Here is a 14,642-nt window from a genome sequence, read left to right on the forward strand (position 1 = left end):
AGTATCTGATCATTGCCTGAAGTAAACCATTATTTCTATTGTCTAAACCACGTTATGGTTCTTCAAATTTTCTGAGTCAAAACCGACACATGTCAGAACATTGAATTTAAAGACCTTTGCCGAAGGGAACCGGAATAAGGTGGTGCATATCCGTCTCCGTACTGTTAAACCAACAAAACAGTCACTTTCTATCATTCATTATTGCCCTGAAATTAGTTTCTGGGGAATATAATATATTTCTATGGACAATCATGAAAAATACTTAAAATAGCCTACACATCTGACTGTTATCCCTTTTTGTCTTACATACAATTATATTTCTTGAATATCAGATTGGACTTGGTTTGATACTTTTATATTCGTTAAAATGAATTTCATCCACGATATTTCGTAATTTTGTTAGTTTTCTTCATTTATACTTAATGGCAAAAGAAAGGCAGTTACAAATTTTGTGGACAATTATAAAACTCATGTAGCGTTTTCTCGCTTCTTTTAATTAATCAAAGACTGACTTTCTCCATTGTCATTACTTACATATGAGCATTTGAAAATAAAGATATACGATATGAACATATAAATACGTTTCTTTAACTGTCGGTATACAAGAGAATGCTTCTAATTACCAAGTTATGATCTGATTATCTTGAATAAAAAATTTAATAAAATAGCATTTTTGTGATCTTTGTGTGAGTCAGAGGAACCTTTGTCTCCAAAAACATCAACTTTATTAGTTGATTATTTTTCTACAGTAAATTAGATTGCCAGTTTTAACAACGTTTCACTCCTATTAAAGCTATAGAAATGTTTATCTCTAAGATTTATTGAACGCTTAGAATGAAAAGGGCAAAACTTAAGAAAATATTCTCCATTCAATGTTTATCAGCGAGCAACATTAATTTCTTCTTTGACATGTCTTCGTTCTTAGAAACACTTTAGACAAGAATCTTTTTAACAGAATGTTAATTTTGGCAAAGAGCATAATCTGATAAATTAGCAAGTTATTTCTTGTTTGCTCTTGGCCACAAACTACTGATTGCGGGTAAAGTCTGAGTCATTGCGGTTCCCTTGATTAACAATCATTGTAAATATCATCAAGGCAAAACTAATTGACAGAAACCGCCAAATGTCGACCAAAACTGAACAAGAGAGCAGACACGTGACTTAAAAAGGTTGACCACGTTATTTTAAGGGTGTCTAAAGTAAATGAAGTTATGTTAATGATCAACATTTGAGTTGTCTGTAGAAGAAATCAGCCAGTCTTGTAATTAACAACTCCTATTCTACACCATCTTTTCTTATTTAACTTTCTCCATCATTATTCACACTGTTTCAACATTCAAAATAGCTGCGATGTCATGGCTGTGATTGGTGTCAGGGAAAAAATAAACAAAAAAATATTGCTTTATAATTTTTCTTACCGTGTCTTCTCTCTGCATTCGCATTACGATAACTAATTTGTCTTGTTGTTTATTGCTTGAAACACCCGTTAATATATTATCGTATGTATATATTATGTATGCGGCCAAAGCGATATCTAACATCAAATAGAAATTTACAAATTTACGATAAAAATTTACAATCAACAGCAGAACAAAACAAATGATTTTGATTATTAATATAATATAAAGTGATGTCAATTATGAGATGCCTGAAAACAATTTTTGAAATATTGAATTTGAATTTTATAATAAAACGTTTCTTAAATAATTCCCCACAATTTATTCAAAGTCTTCCATCCAACATGAGATAGATACACACAAATGGGACTAGAACAACGGTTTAATGGTTATCCTGGATAAAGCAAAATGGAATAAGTATCCAGCTTTTCAGAGGTTTAACGTTATTCCCAAAATTTTCTAATTTACTGCAATTTAATAAGACAGACATGAACTTCCACCTACCAGACTTTTAGTTCATCATCACCGTTCTCTGGAATGGAAAACTTGGGTAATTTCAACATAACCCGATTGCCCCCGAAACTCTAGATTGGAGTCGAAAATGTCATAATATTCTATACTGCCCTAACCTTTCCACCCTAATTCTGATTTTGTTGCTAATTTGTCGTTATGTTTGATATTATTGTAACCCACATGACCTAGAGCTCTACCTATATGACTGAATGTTGATTCATTAACAGTAATTAACAACTCTGATCAGCGTTAATATGGCTGTTTCACTCACCCCCTCGACATTGATTCATGGTTTAGATTAATTAAGGTCGCTTAACGAACTCGTTCTAACCCTCCCCAATATCATTTTTTGTCGTTTCTGTATGAAATATGAAAGATTTTATCGTGATATGAGAATCAAATTAATTTCATTTGAAACAAATATCAAATGATTTATTAATAATAACCCTTTGCGAAAAATAGAAAATTCTCAACGCCACACCTATAATTAGCAATAATTTGATAAGAAATAATTCGCTACGTTAATTTTCTGTGGGTTCAATGCAAACATTAACGAAACGAATTGTCGTGAACTGTTTTTAATCAGAATGGTAGCCTAATATCAATACATGTCGTTAAATTTTTGGGTTAAATTTCGAATTTCTAAAACGGTAATCAGATTTCCACGGGGTAATTTAATTTCTGATTTTAATCTTGTATTTTTAATATCACAGAAGGCCTATCATGGATTATATTCTAGATTAGACCATATGGTAATATCTTTATACTCTGCCATGTAACTAATTCCGGAAAGGAAGTCAGATCATAATAGCTAATTTTGATAAATTGCCTTTCTGAATTATTCACAAAATTTGACAGTTCGCTCTTTTGTGGTGAAGGTGAAAAAGGCGCTGTGTGAGGTGAAGATACGAGAGTGATCTTTCCCTGACCCTATCAATTTCCGTAGCGACCCGACGTAAAAGGATTAGAGCTGTCAGTTTAGGAAGAGTTATTGTGCATAAGAGATAGAAAAAAAGATGGTATCCTTCATGAAATATTAAAAATTAATCAGTATAAATGCACTGGAACTAGACACTACCATTTTTAGACTCTTGTTACAGGATCATTAGCTAATCTCGAACTAACCAGACCGCAGAGATTACTTAAAATATATATTACATTAGACTGGATAATTTGAGCTAATCATTAGTATGACTAAATTAAGGCAGATAAGAAGAGAAATTACATTAATGACACAAATATAACAAGTTTGATCCTTTAATTTCTTTCTATCTTATTTGTTATCGCTTTGAGTATTGTTGATAACCTTTTAAAAACCACAATTTCAGCTGACAGTATTTTCTAATATCATTTACAACTGTCAATCACATCCGGGTAATTTTCTATTCAGATGCTCGTTAGTATCTTGCATAATTGCGACCATATTTGGAACTGACCTATTAAGACATTAAGAGGCGGTGTTGTGTAATTTGTAGAATTTGAAAATAATAGTAGCCTTATTCATGTATTACCTTTTAAAATCTTAAAATCAAACGCAAGGTCTGTTCGCTATTCATAAACATGTAAATTTTATTTTTATTTTTGTTTATTTATTTATTTTTTTATTATTTTTTTTATGGACATTGGAATTTGTTGTTGATCAGAATTCTTCCTTTCGTTATTTTCCCAGATTTAAATTGATAATTTGATATTACAAAATACTTTTTCAATGTTACGTCTACGCATGTCAGTTATGGAGTACGATGGTGATAAAAGACTTGATATTGGCCAGGAATCTTAAAATAATAACTGTTTAATCTATTACAGATTAATATCATTTTCAGGTTCAAACAGGTATTATAAAGTTGGGTGTATTTATTCCATGATTTATGAGGGGTCAGTCAAATATTCCATACATCTGAGTAGAGAAGGTCGGTTGTGTATATTTTGTAATCACAACTTCTGACATTTGGGTTCTTTCGGTTATAAGAGTATAAAATGTAATAAAATGTGTGTATTTTTAAGTTTACAAATGCATGTTATGATAATATGATAGATGAAGTATGTCACGTAGAGCACTCACTGAGATGAAAGACCATCTTTTAATAATATACATCATGTTTTAAGTGCTGCAATCTGATTCTATATGGAACACTTATACGCCCTGTTGACAATTTTTAAAAAGTTGTAGAACCATTTTCAGTCTTAAATATGTTTTAAATTTATAACACTGTATAAATTAAATTAATGAAAGGTTCTGGAACTGCATGATATCAACAACCGATATCACTTATTCCTGAAATTTAACTGAAACCCATTGTACATTTTTGCATTTTAGATCAGTTCAGGCCCCATGTTGACCCTTTGTTCACTAAATTGGACGTTAAAGGGATAGGTGGGCCATTTTGGAGGGTTGATATTGGTCTTCAGAAGTACTAGAAATATATGAAAATCACATAATTCCTTTAAAAATACTTCAAACTAGGAATTTTATTCACTATCTCTATATATGTCTTTTCTATATATCACAGAGTATCTTCAATTGACGAGTCGTCATTTTAACATTCAAACGCAGATAATTCTGGACACACATGGATTTGAAAGCTCAAATTTCGACTGGTGAGCTGTGGGCGCTATTACCGATTAGATCAGTTTAAACAATTCCAGTTTCTGAGACTAATGTATAATTGGTCAAAAAATGGTCTACCTGTCCCTTTAACAAATCTAGTACTGCCCTTAGATGGTCCTAATATTAGGCCTTAGGTCCAAAGTTGTGAAAGTGGGATGCACAAAAGTCTAAAAACATTCCGGATGTACAAAAAATAACAAAGTGTGATACACTCTTGTCTTTATAAATTCTGAATATATAGAATACGGTGGTATAAGCATTTACCATCCGACTGTATAAAAAAATGGCATACTCCAAGAACAATTAAACATTTTTGAAATCAAGTTTTGAAATCAAGTAGAGGGAATACCTGAAGAATTTAAGTGCACAATGTGATAAGCTGATGATATGTTTTATATTGTACACCAAGTCTTATCTTACTCTTACCATAACATCTTTAACATCTTCTCAAAGAACCTTTGTTCTTCAATAACTCGTCGACTTCGTGAAAACTCTATATGTTGATCTCATCCACAAATATGTGATGAGAACTGTAATGTATGTTGGTGCATGTTCTTTTAACCCTGTCTATTTACCACGTTTTGATTTCAATTATGTCATCAATTATTGATATGATATGTTATGTAGGTCTACATGTTTAGGGATATGTTTTCAAAAGCTTGATAGACGATCACAGATTTACGACAAATCAATACAGCTCAACATCATGCGCTTACAATTCTTGCCATTGAAGAGATATCGTGGATTGGAGTAAAACAACTAGTTAAGATATTCATGATCTGAAAATCGCCAACAAACAGGTATATCTGAATTTTCCATGACAAACTTCAATCTTTCAGATAATAATGGGCGAAATAGGGGTCGAAATGTTTATAGTTTTATCGTCCGATTAAAAAGATATTGAAACACTTTTCAGTCAAAAGGTTCAAAATACAGCTTAAACTGCACGTAACAAATCAGTGAAATACTGCTGTTAGTAGATCAAAAAACACGTGGTTTTAATATTTTAAGTCAAGTTTCAGGCATCAAAGGTTTTTAAGTTTCTTACACCCGGGTGCAATAAGTTATAACAAACTTTTGAAAGTGAAGGTTGAAGATTTTAATTGGCATTATTATCACCTCATTATAAATGTGAACCAATATTCACAGCATATGGTAGTATATTTTACAGGGTGGTTATTACCTATTTAAAATACTGTCATAAAAAATGATTTCCTTCAGGGAAAGGCATATTCTAACGATTAAACTCCGTGTAAGCTGGTAGACAATGTAAATACTTTGTAAATATATTGTAGCAATAGCATTGAGCGTATAGAGGAACACAAAAAACAAAAGGTACCTCCCAAATTGATAATAAACTTTCGGAGTTCACAATACAACCAAAATCGACCAAACAGACTTGAAATGATCAAAAAAAACAAAAAAACATCATGGATAATTCAGAGTATATACAGAAGAATATTATATATACATGTACCATTACAATAAACCGTTGGAAAGTTGCCTGGTGGCCCCCTTACTCAGCCCTCGAATGGTTATTACAAACTTGTCCTTTATCAGAAAGATTACAATAAACTCACAACTATTCCTGTCCTTTTCAGAAAGATTATAATAAACTCATAACTATTCCTGTCCTTTTCAGAAAGATTATAATAAACTCACAACTATTCCTGTCCTTTTCAGAAAGATTATAATAAACTCACAACTATTCTTGTCCTTGTCAGAAAGATTACAATAAACTCACAACTATTCTTGTCCTTTTCAGAAAGATTACAATAAACTCACAACTATTCCTGTCCTTTTCAGAAAGATTACAATTAACTCACAACTATTCATGTCCTTTTCAGAAAGATTATAATAAACTCACAACTATTCCTGTCCTTTTCAGAAAGATTATAATAAACTCACAACTATTCCTGTCCTTTTCAGAAAGATTACAATAAACTCACAACTATTCCTGTCCTTTTCAGAACGATTACAATTAACTCACAACTATTCCTGTCCTTTTCAGAAAAATTACAATAAACTCACAACTATTCTTGTCCTTTTCAGAACGATTACAATTAACTCACAACTATTCCTGTCCTTTTCAGAAAGATTACAATAAACTCACAACTATTCCTGTCCTTTTCAGAAAGATTACAATAAACTCACAACTATTCCTGTCCTTTTCAGAAAAATTACAATAAACTCACAACTATTCTTGTCCTTTTCAGAAAGATTACACTAAACTCATAACTATTCCTGTCCTTTTCAGAAAGATTATAATAAACTCACAACTATTCCTGTCCTTTTCAGAAAGATTACACTAAACTCACAACTATTCCTGTCCTTTTCAGAAAGATTACAATAAACTCATAACTATTCCTGTCCTTTTCAGAAAGATTACAATAAACTCACAACTATTCCTGTCCTTTTCAGAAAGATTACAATAAACTCACAACTATTCCTGTCCTTTTCAGAAAGATTACAATAAACTCACAACTATTCCTGTCCTTTTCAGAAAGAAAAAACTGAAACTGCGACCCTTTTCAGCATTATTACAGTAAACTTGCAACGCCTTTGGTTCAGTGTTAAAGTCATAGAGTCAAATGGTGCAAGGGAGGAAACCCATTTCAAATATCAGATTGCCATAGCAGGAAGCCTTTACGTTTTATTTGTATATATAAAAATTCTATTAAAACGGAGGCTATACTCTAACAAATAGTAATAATTTGGAATTAAAAGAAAAATAATACCAGATGAATCATAGGAAGTTTTTAAGAGATGTTGAAATGTGAAAATCACGTCATAAGGGAGCTATGAAATGACACAAGAGGTTGATTACAAAATTACCAGTTACTCATTAGATGAATATCCACATGAATTATTTTTCAAAATTCTCTCCTCAACTGAAAAGCCATTAATCCATGTTAAATTTCACGATAGTAACTTGTGATAATTTCTCGCTCTTGGCCAATTAATCTTGAAGGAGCAAACGTTTTTGACAAATTCAAAGCTATAAATTATACACAACTCGCCGTTATATCAACGATTGATCATTTTCCAGTTTTTAAGAAAAAGATTCGCCACGTTTCAACTGATAAAATGAATTATTACTTTTTCTAACAAAAGTGACTTTTCTATCCACTGTCATATCTGTTAATAAGGTATGAGCTATGAGTGGGGTCGGGATTGGTGACGAGAGGGTTAGATTAGGGATGAAATTTGAGCCTTATCTTGAGGTTGATAATGGAGCTAAGATTATTCCATCACAAACAGACCAGCTGGGGTCTCCTAAAAAACCACATAACTCGTTCATCAAAAACCATAAAGACATTTCCTACTTTTCATTCTCTTCATTCTTTTTGAAAATTATTGATTTGGATGAAATTTATTTATTTGTTTATTTAACCACTTATGTTATATTTATTTGGAAGATTATCATATAATCCGAAATGTTTTCGTCAAGGTAGTCGATCCATTCGATAGAAACGAACTCAACCAGAACAAAGTTCACATCATTGTAACAATTTTTGTATCATATAAATATGACAAAATTTTTGTCTTATCGCACGATTAGGTAACGTAAATCGTCGATGTTTGGTCCCTATACTTTGGTCAAATTTAATTACTGTTTGCATTATTTACCTCTGTTTTTCATTTATATTTTCATTTCATAGTGTTTTTCTAAAGTTTTACTACATGCAATGACTTAGACGGTTTTAATGGACAAATTGCCTTTAGAACGAATAGTTATTTCCTGAATAATTTTGCCATTTATCAATACATGGGAGGTAACTCTGTTCTATGCTGTTTTTTAAAATAGAGTATACTACAGACTACAAACGCTGTATCTTAGTCAGTGGAGGTACTTATGTAGATGATTGGGTTGGTGTCCAAGTCAACACGAAATTTCAATCAAGTTGTCTAAATATAAGCTGTGATTATGTTGTGATTCTTAATAATGCCCTGAACTTTCTGTCTTTTGAAAATTGAACCATTGATGTCTTATATGTTGTAAGAAATGAAATACACTAGGAATTATTTACAGTCTGTAGTACACAATGTATAGTTGTGCCCCTTTAATTACAGGAAGACAAAAACTTAAACGGACAGATTCTAGATAATTCTAGACCACTCAGATTCGAAGGCTCAAATTTCGACGGTGAGCTGTGCACACTATTGACTGATTGGCTCAGCGATAAAAAAAAAAACGTTTCTGAGACTAAAGTATGATTAGTCAAAAATAAAATTGCACATCAGTCCCTGGGAGCATTGGATGTTTAACTTCTAGTATTGGTAATAAAATTGTCACTACTGATATTATTTGGAGACGACCAAGCAGTAGTTTCAATTAGAAAATAACTTGGAATATATAATATATGCTGCAGACATAGAGTTAGTCGATTGTAGATTTGACCATTATATCAAGGGATGTAACTTAGACTAATTTTATACAATTTGATATGATTTCATTTAGAGGCATCTATTACTGTACGGAAATTATGAAATGATAAAGTCATTAAGCAAATATGAAATGATAAAAGTTACATTCGACATATTTGACACCGATATTGCTTAAAAGTTTGCCAAAGAAAATATAGTCGAGACTCCGAATTAATAGTTTTTTTCTGCTTTCAGCACATAAAATAATAATGCCAATTTTGACGTGTTATTGTATCATGTAAGACCAAAAGTCGGCTTTGTAGATCAGTTGAGTGACCAGAGAACATTGTTATGGGAATTATTTTTTTTTTTTAGGATCACTCGAGTTATAACCCCTTTAAAATGACTGAACCCGTCATTATTTATTTCTTAGTATCGTTCCCTTAAACAGAAAATCTGGCAGTGGTTCATTTTATAGTAACAATCCCTTTAACATACTGAGAACTTGTAATTGTTATATTATTTAGTATTAATCCTTTTAAATTACTATCAATCTGTATGTTAATTTTGATATCCTGTCATTGTCCACTGTCGTATTCTTTTGTTCAATCCCTTGAATTTATTAAGAGGCATAGACTGATTACTCCATAGTAACATCCCTTTAACGTACTTTAGAACCTGTCTGAACACAACTAGCCTGAGTAAAATGTTAGTTAGAGGAAGTCATGTGACTAGTTGTTTGTATGAATAGTTTATGTTTATAGTAGAAGTCAGACTGTAGGTTAATCTAGGAGAGAGGTGATATATTCAATCAGATTTAACCTTTCTCATATTCTTACCTAACCCAGGAACCAACTTCAACAATGCCGGTAAGAATTAGAGTTTATATTAAACCGTCTGATTTACATATCGTATTGAAAGGTGTGTTCTGCATATACATTACCTGAGTAATATAACAGGTTCTATCAAATGAATTGGCATGCATATTCACAGTTAATATATGTTTTTCTAATAAATTATATATTACACGGTGAAGTATTTGATCACATGATGTAGATTTATGAGATATTTGTAAATTTTGAAAAGGATGTAACGATGATTTTTACAAGACTAATGCGTGGAAGGCGAAGAGGGGTCATATTTAACTTTTCCGAATCATTTTGCACTGAACAGCTATATAATGAATCTCTATATTCATATTCTTACCACAGAACACTGCATATAACTATACAGTGTATTCACTATATTCATGGTTTTCATGCCACTTGTATATACGTTTTGTGTGTAATCTTGCAGAGTAAGATCCGTTTCCTGTGTTAGTAAAAACCTAGTCACGAAAATGTAGCACGTTAACAGGAAAGTGGTGAATAATCTAAATATGATTTCATTTAAAACTGGTCTATTAACGTAGGCCTAACTTAGCCTATATAAAAAAAAAACCTTATGGTTTGTCTAAAAGTGGTTGTCCACATAAATTTTCTTTTTAAAAGGCGAACGACATTCAGAACACAAAATGATGAGTCAGGTTTTTTTTTAAAAAAAAACGTGGCTGAATGATATGTTGGCAATAAACAACTAAGCATAGTGTAATTGCTGCAAAGACCTTTAACGTACTCTTCTTCCCTATCTCTCAGTTACCCTAAACCACCCATCCCCATCCAACCAAAGGTGACGTTTCTATGAATCATTTCGAGGGAATAATTGCCCAGGGAGGCAAAGAATAAGAAATTTGAAACTGAAATGGCACTCCCCTCCCTCCACCCTCCCCAATAGATGTGTCACTGCCAACAAATACCAAAAATCCATTGGATCACAGAAATGGTGCGATGAACGGATTTCTGATAGCCACGCCCAGAAAGAATCTATTTGTTTTATTAGCGGGAAATCTCTGATAAGAAGGATTATCCCTGTATCTATGCCCAAAGGTATTTTTATCAAAAAAGGCGGATATCAGGTTATGATGTGTTGTTGAAGATTTCCTGATAATCTTTTGCTTTCTTATTCGTTATCTTCACTAAAAAACCAACATCGTATGTTAATGAATAAATAAACACAAAACGTATCATTAGTTTTACTGAACTTTGTATAAATGTATTATATTATCGTTATAATGCTACGCTACACATCAGATACTTATGTTAATCTGTTCACTAATGAGTAGGTGAATTAATCTATTCATAGATCTAAATGTATTGCTGTAATTACATTTATGAAACAGGTGGCCGATAATTCTAGGCTAAAAATATCAAAGTTTGACCTTTATCCTGGTAGTACTATAGATGAAATTCTCTGACAGTAGAAATGGTATGATTTTTTACATCCAACCAGAAGATCTATTTAAATTTTAAATGATTATTTGTTGACTAAGATTTATTTCAGATCAAATTGTAAATGCTACAGCATAAAGCATATACTTTCAGTATAATTGTAATCGTATTCCCTCTCTTCTGATTTAAGGGAACAATCGTTGGTAATGATGATTTCGATACTGCAGCAATTGTCGAGTGTCTTCGTAATTCCATGAAAGGTTTTGGTAAGTTAATGTTTGCTGACGAATTTGATTTCGAATTCATTTCATTGTATAAAGTAATTGAAATCACATTGCCTGTCAACATTTGCAGATGAGCACATCATGAGACTCCTTCTGCTTTAGTTGTTACTATGGGAGATATCTCTGGCTGTTACTTAAGAACAATTGGAAGCTGTGAAGCAGAAAGTGGTTGCTTTTCTCTAGGAAGGGACGAGAACTTCTCCAAGTCATTTCTGGTTTCTTGATTAGGTCAATATGAGAAATTTTGATCAGTTCTATCGAATGCAAACGCGTAGGAACAACCTTGGGACACAAACTGACAAGGAGCTTGCAACAATTACTAAAATAGTTACCTCATAAACGATTAAATTTGTCTTGCAGGAACGGATGAAGATCAGATTATAGCTACTATTGTCGGTCATACCAATGCTCAGAGACAGGAATTACGAGAAGCCTTCAAGGCAGCTTATGGAAAGGTATTTAAAATAACATTTTGATGACCAACAGATGCATTCTCACAACAGAATACTGTCATTATGTTGCCATATAATAATGTATATGATATCGTTTGAGTCATCAACAGAAAATGCTTGGATATAAAATAACAATGTTTCACGCCGTCTGGCGAATAACACAATGCTGTTATGTCTGGATCGGAGGAGATTTGGATCTTTCTATACAATCTGCACGCCATTTTAATCCAAATTTCAGGACCTAGTAGACGACCTAAAGTCTGAATTACGAGGAGACTTAGAAGAAGTAACAGTAGGTCTAATGACACCACCTCGAGTATATGACGCTCGTCAACTTCACTATGCCTTATCGGTAAGAATATCTCTTCTTATGTCTTCTTGTTTAAGATGTTTTGAAACAACCTGGATTCTCCAGTACCTATGCAGCGATCTGTCTTGCATCAGGTCAGTATTATTGCCGAAGTTCTACGGGGAGATTAAAGATCCACAATGTGAACGATGATGAAATGCAAGTCCACATTTGTCATTATTCCAGATAAACTAACAGCAAAAGGGTATCTATTGAAATTCATTTCCTCCAAACTCATGATCGCGGCACCAGAGTTAGCCTTACCCCTGATGTTTATATTTATCAGAAACTTAGTTTATATTGCATGTAATATGTTGTTTGTAGGGAGCCGGTACAGATGAGACGATATTAATAGAAATCATGGCAACTAGAAATAATGATGAAATAGCAGAAATTAAAGAAAAATACAAGGAAGGTAAATTTCAGTGAAAAATTTGTATATTTGGACAGCGTATATGACATGGTATATTGATATGGAACCATCATTCCTTCTGAACAAGGTTACTTGAACCATCATTGTCCTGGCAGGGTTCTGGAACCAACGCTGTCCAGACAAGGTCGTTTGTACCATCATCGTTACTTGTTGAATCACTGACCAAACAATGTTCCTTGTCCTTTGTACCATCATTGATCTAATGGGATTCCTTCTACCATCACTATTCAAACAAGGTTCCTTGTGCCATCACTGCCTAGATAAGGTCTGTACTATTACTGTAGAAAAGGGTTCTTGTACCATCACTGGACGGACAAAGTTCTTTGTACCATTACCGTAGAGACAAGGTTCCTTGAACCATCACTGTTTAAACATGTACCAAGTACATGTACCATTTATTTCAGAGTTTGAGAGTGAGCTAGAGGATGATCTGATGTCAGATACCGGTGGTTATTTTGGCAGATTGATGGTTTCTCTATGTTCCGGTGCACGAGATGAGAACCCAGATGTTGACTATGATAAAGCTATTGAAGATGCAAAAGCTTTTCACGAGGTTTGTTGAATTTTACTTCAACAATATATACTATTAGAAAACATTCTTAAATGTGTTCTTATTCTGCTCATTTTCTGCAGTTCTCCAACTCTTTACCTCAGTCCCTTTGTTCTGTATGATTCTAGGTTGGGTGAGGAATCAATTATTTATGATTAACCCCGTCTCTGCTGTCTGTACTGCTCGTAGATGTTAAACTACCTACTTAACAATCACCTTTTGTGACGAACAAATTAAAATTATTACAATTTCTATTCTTTCATTAGGCTGGAGCTGGTGTATGGGGTACAGAAGAAGCCGAAATGAACGCCATTTTATGTTTAAGAAGCTTGCCGCAGCTCAGGGAAACTATCAAGAACTATGAAGAGTTTACAGGAACGTCCATGGAGGAGGCAATTGAAAATGAATGCAGTGGATCCTTAAAGAGGGGTTATTTAGCCATCAGTAAGTTGGAACTGGAATTAAAATAAAAGAATAACAATCTAACCACGTTTTGTACCATAAATCAAAAATTAGTAGCGGATGTAAATGGCAAAACGAGACAAAATGCAACGGCTGGTGATAATATTGGTTGATGGCTACCCATACTGGTCTTCTCGTGTTCTCGTTCGTAGTCAAATTATCACATTGATTTATTCTGCTTTGTTAGGTAGATGAAAAACGGCAATCTTTTCCTCAAATTAATCTTTTAATCTGATGAAAAGGGTGCTATATTAGCAACCTCATGATCAAGTGCTTGTTGGTTATTTTCAGTTGCCAGTGCTAAAGATCTACCAGGGTTTTTCGCAGACAGGTTAAAGAGTAGTTTTTCTGGACTAGGAACCAATGACAATGATTTGATTCGAATCGTCGTCTCTCGAAGTGAGGTAAGTGCAGTTTGATTCGATAAAGAAATGAAATAACTTGGTCCAGTCGGTATGAAAAGCGGTGACGGTGACCTTGAGTCCTCCCTTAGCACGAAATTGGTAAAGATCATTGTCATGAAAGTGGGCCAAGTATCATCTGGAACGAAGTATCATAAAGAAACCAAGTTCTTATATCAAATATGCTTATTGTTTTACTACCAGTTCTCTATTAGTGCGCTTTTGATTGTGTTTTATTTAAACTACATCTCATCCCATTTTGTTTCAGGTTGATCTACAAGAAATAAAAGAAGCATACCAAGCTAAATATGAAACGTCTTTAAATGATGCTATAGCTAGTGAATGTGGTGGAGATTATAAGAATATGTTACAGGCTATTGTAAATGCTTCCTAATTTACATTATAGTATTATGTTTTTAATAAAATATTGTTACCTGCAGCGAGTATGGTGGGCACCTGCTACTTTATGGAAGGCCCTGTGATAGATAGTCCATAGGTTATTTTATTGGTTATTTAACAAAGAAATAGGAGGTGATGCAATATCCTGTTAAAAATGAC

The 14,642-nt window shown here is 33.0% G+C and overlaps 1 protein-coding gene across 1 annotated transcript; it reads left to right on the forward strand.

Annotated features, from left to right (window-relative positions):
* Positions 1-9,589: 9,589 nt before the first annotated feature.
* Positions 9,590-14,523, forward strand: LOTGIDRAFT_219490 (hypothetical protein). The gene is made up of 9 exons (XM_009062892.1): positions 9,590-9,755; positions 11,344-11,419; positions 11,798-11,892; positions 12,128-12,241; positions 12,563-12,653; positions 13,076-13,224; positions 13,488-13,665; positions 13,975-14,087; positions 14,353-14,523. The coding sequence occupies exons 1-9, from the start codon at positions 9,750-9,752 to the stop codon at positions 14,476-14,478; spliced, it is 948 nt and encodes a 315-aa protein (XP_009061140.1). The 5' UTR covers positions 9,590-9,749; the 3' UTR covers positions 14,479-14,523.
* The last annotated feature ends 119 nt before the right edge of the window (positions 14,524-14,642 follow it).

Source organism: Lottia gigantea (genome assembly GCF_000327385.1).
Source record: "Lottia gigantea unplaced genomic scaffold LOTGIsca_54, whole genome shotgun sequence".
Lineage (NCBI taxonomy): Eukaryota > Metazoa > Mollusca > Gastropoda > Lottiidae > Lottia > Lottia gigantea.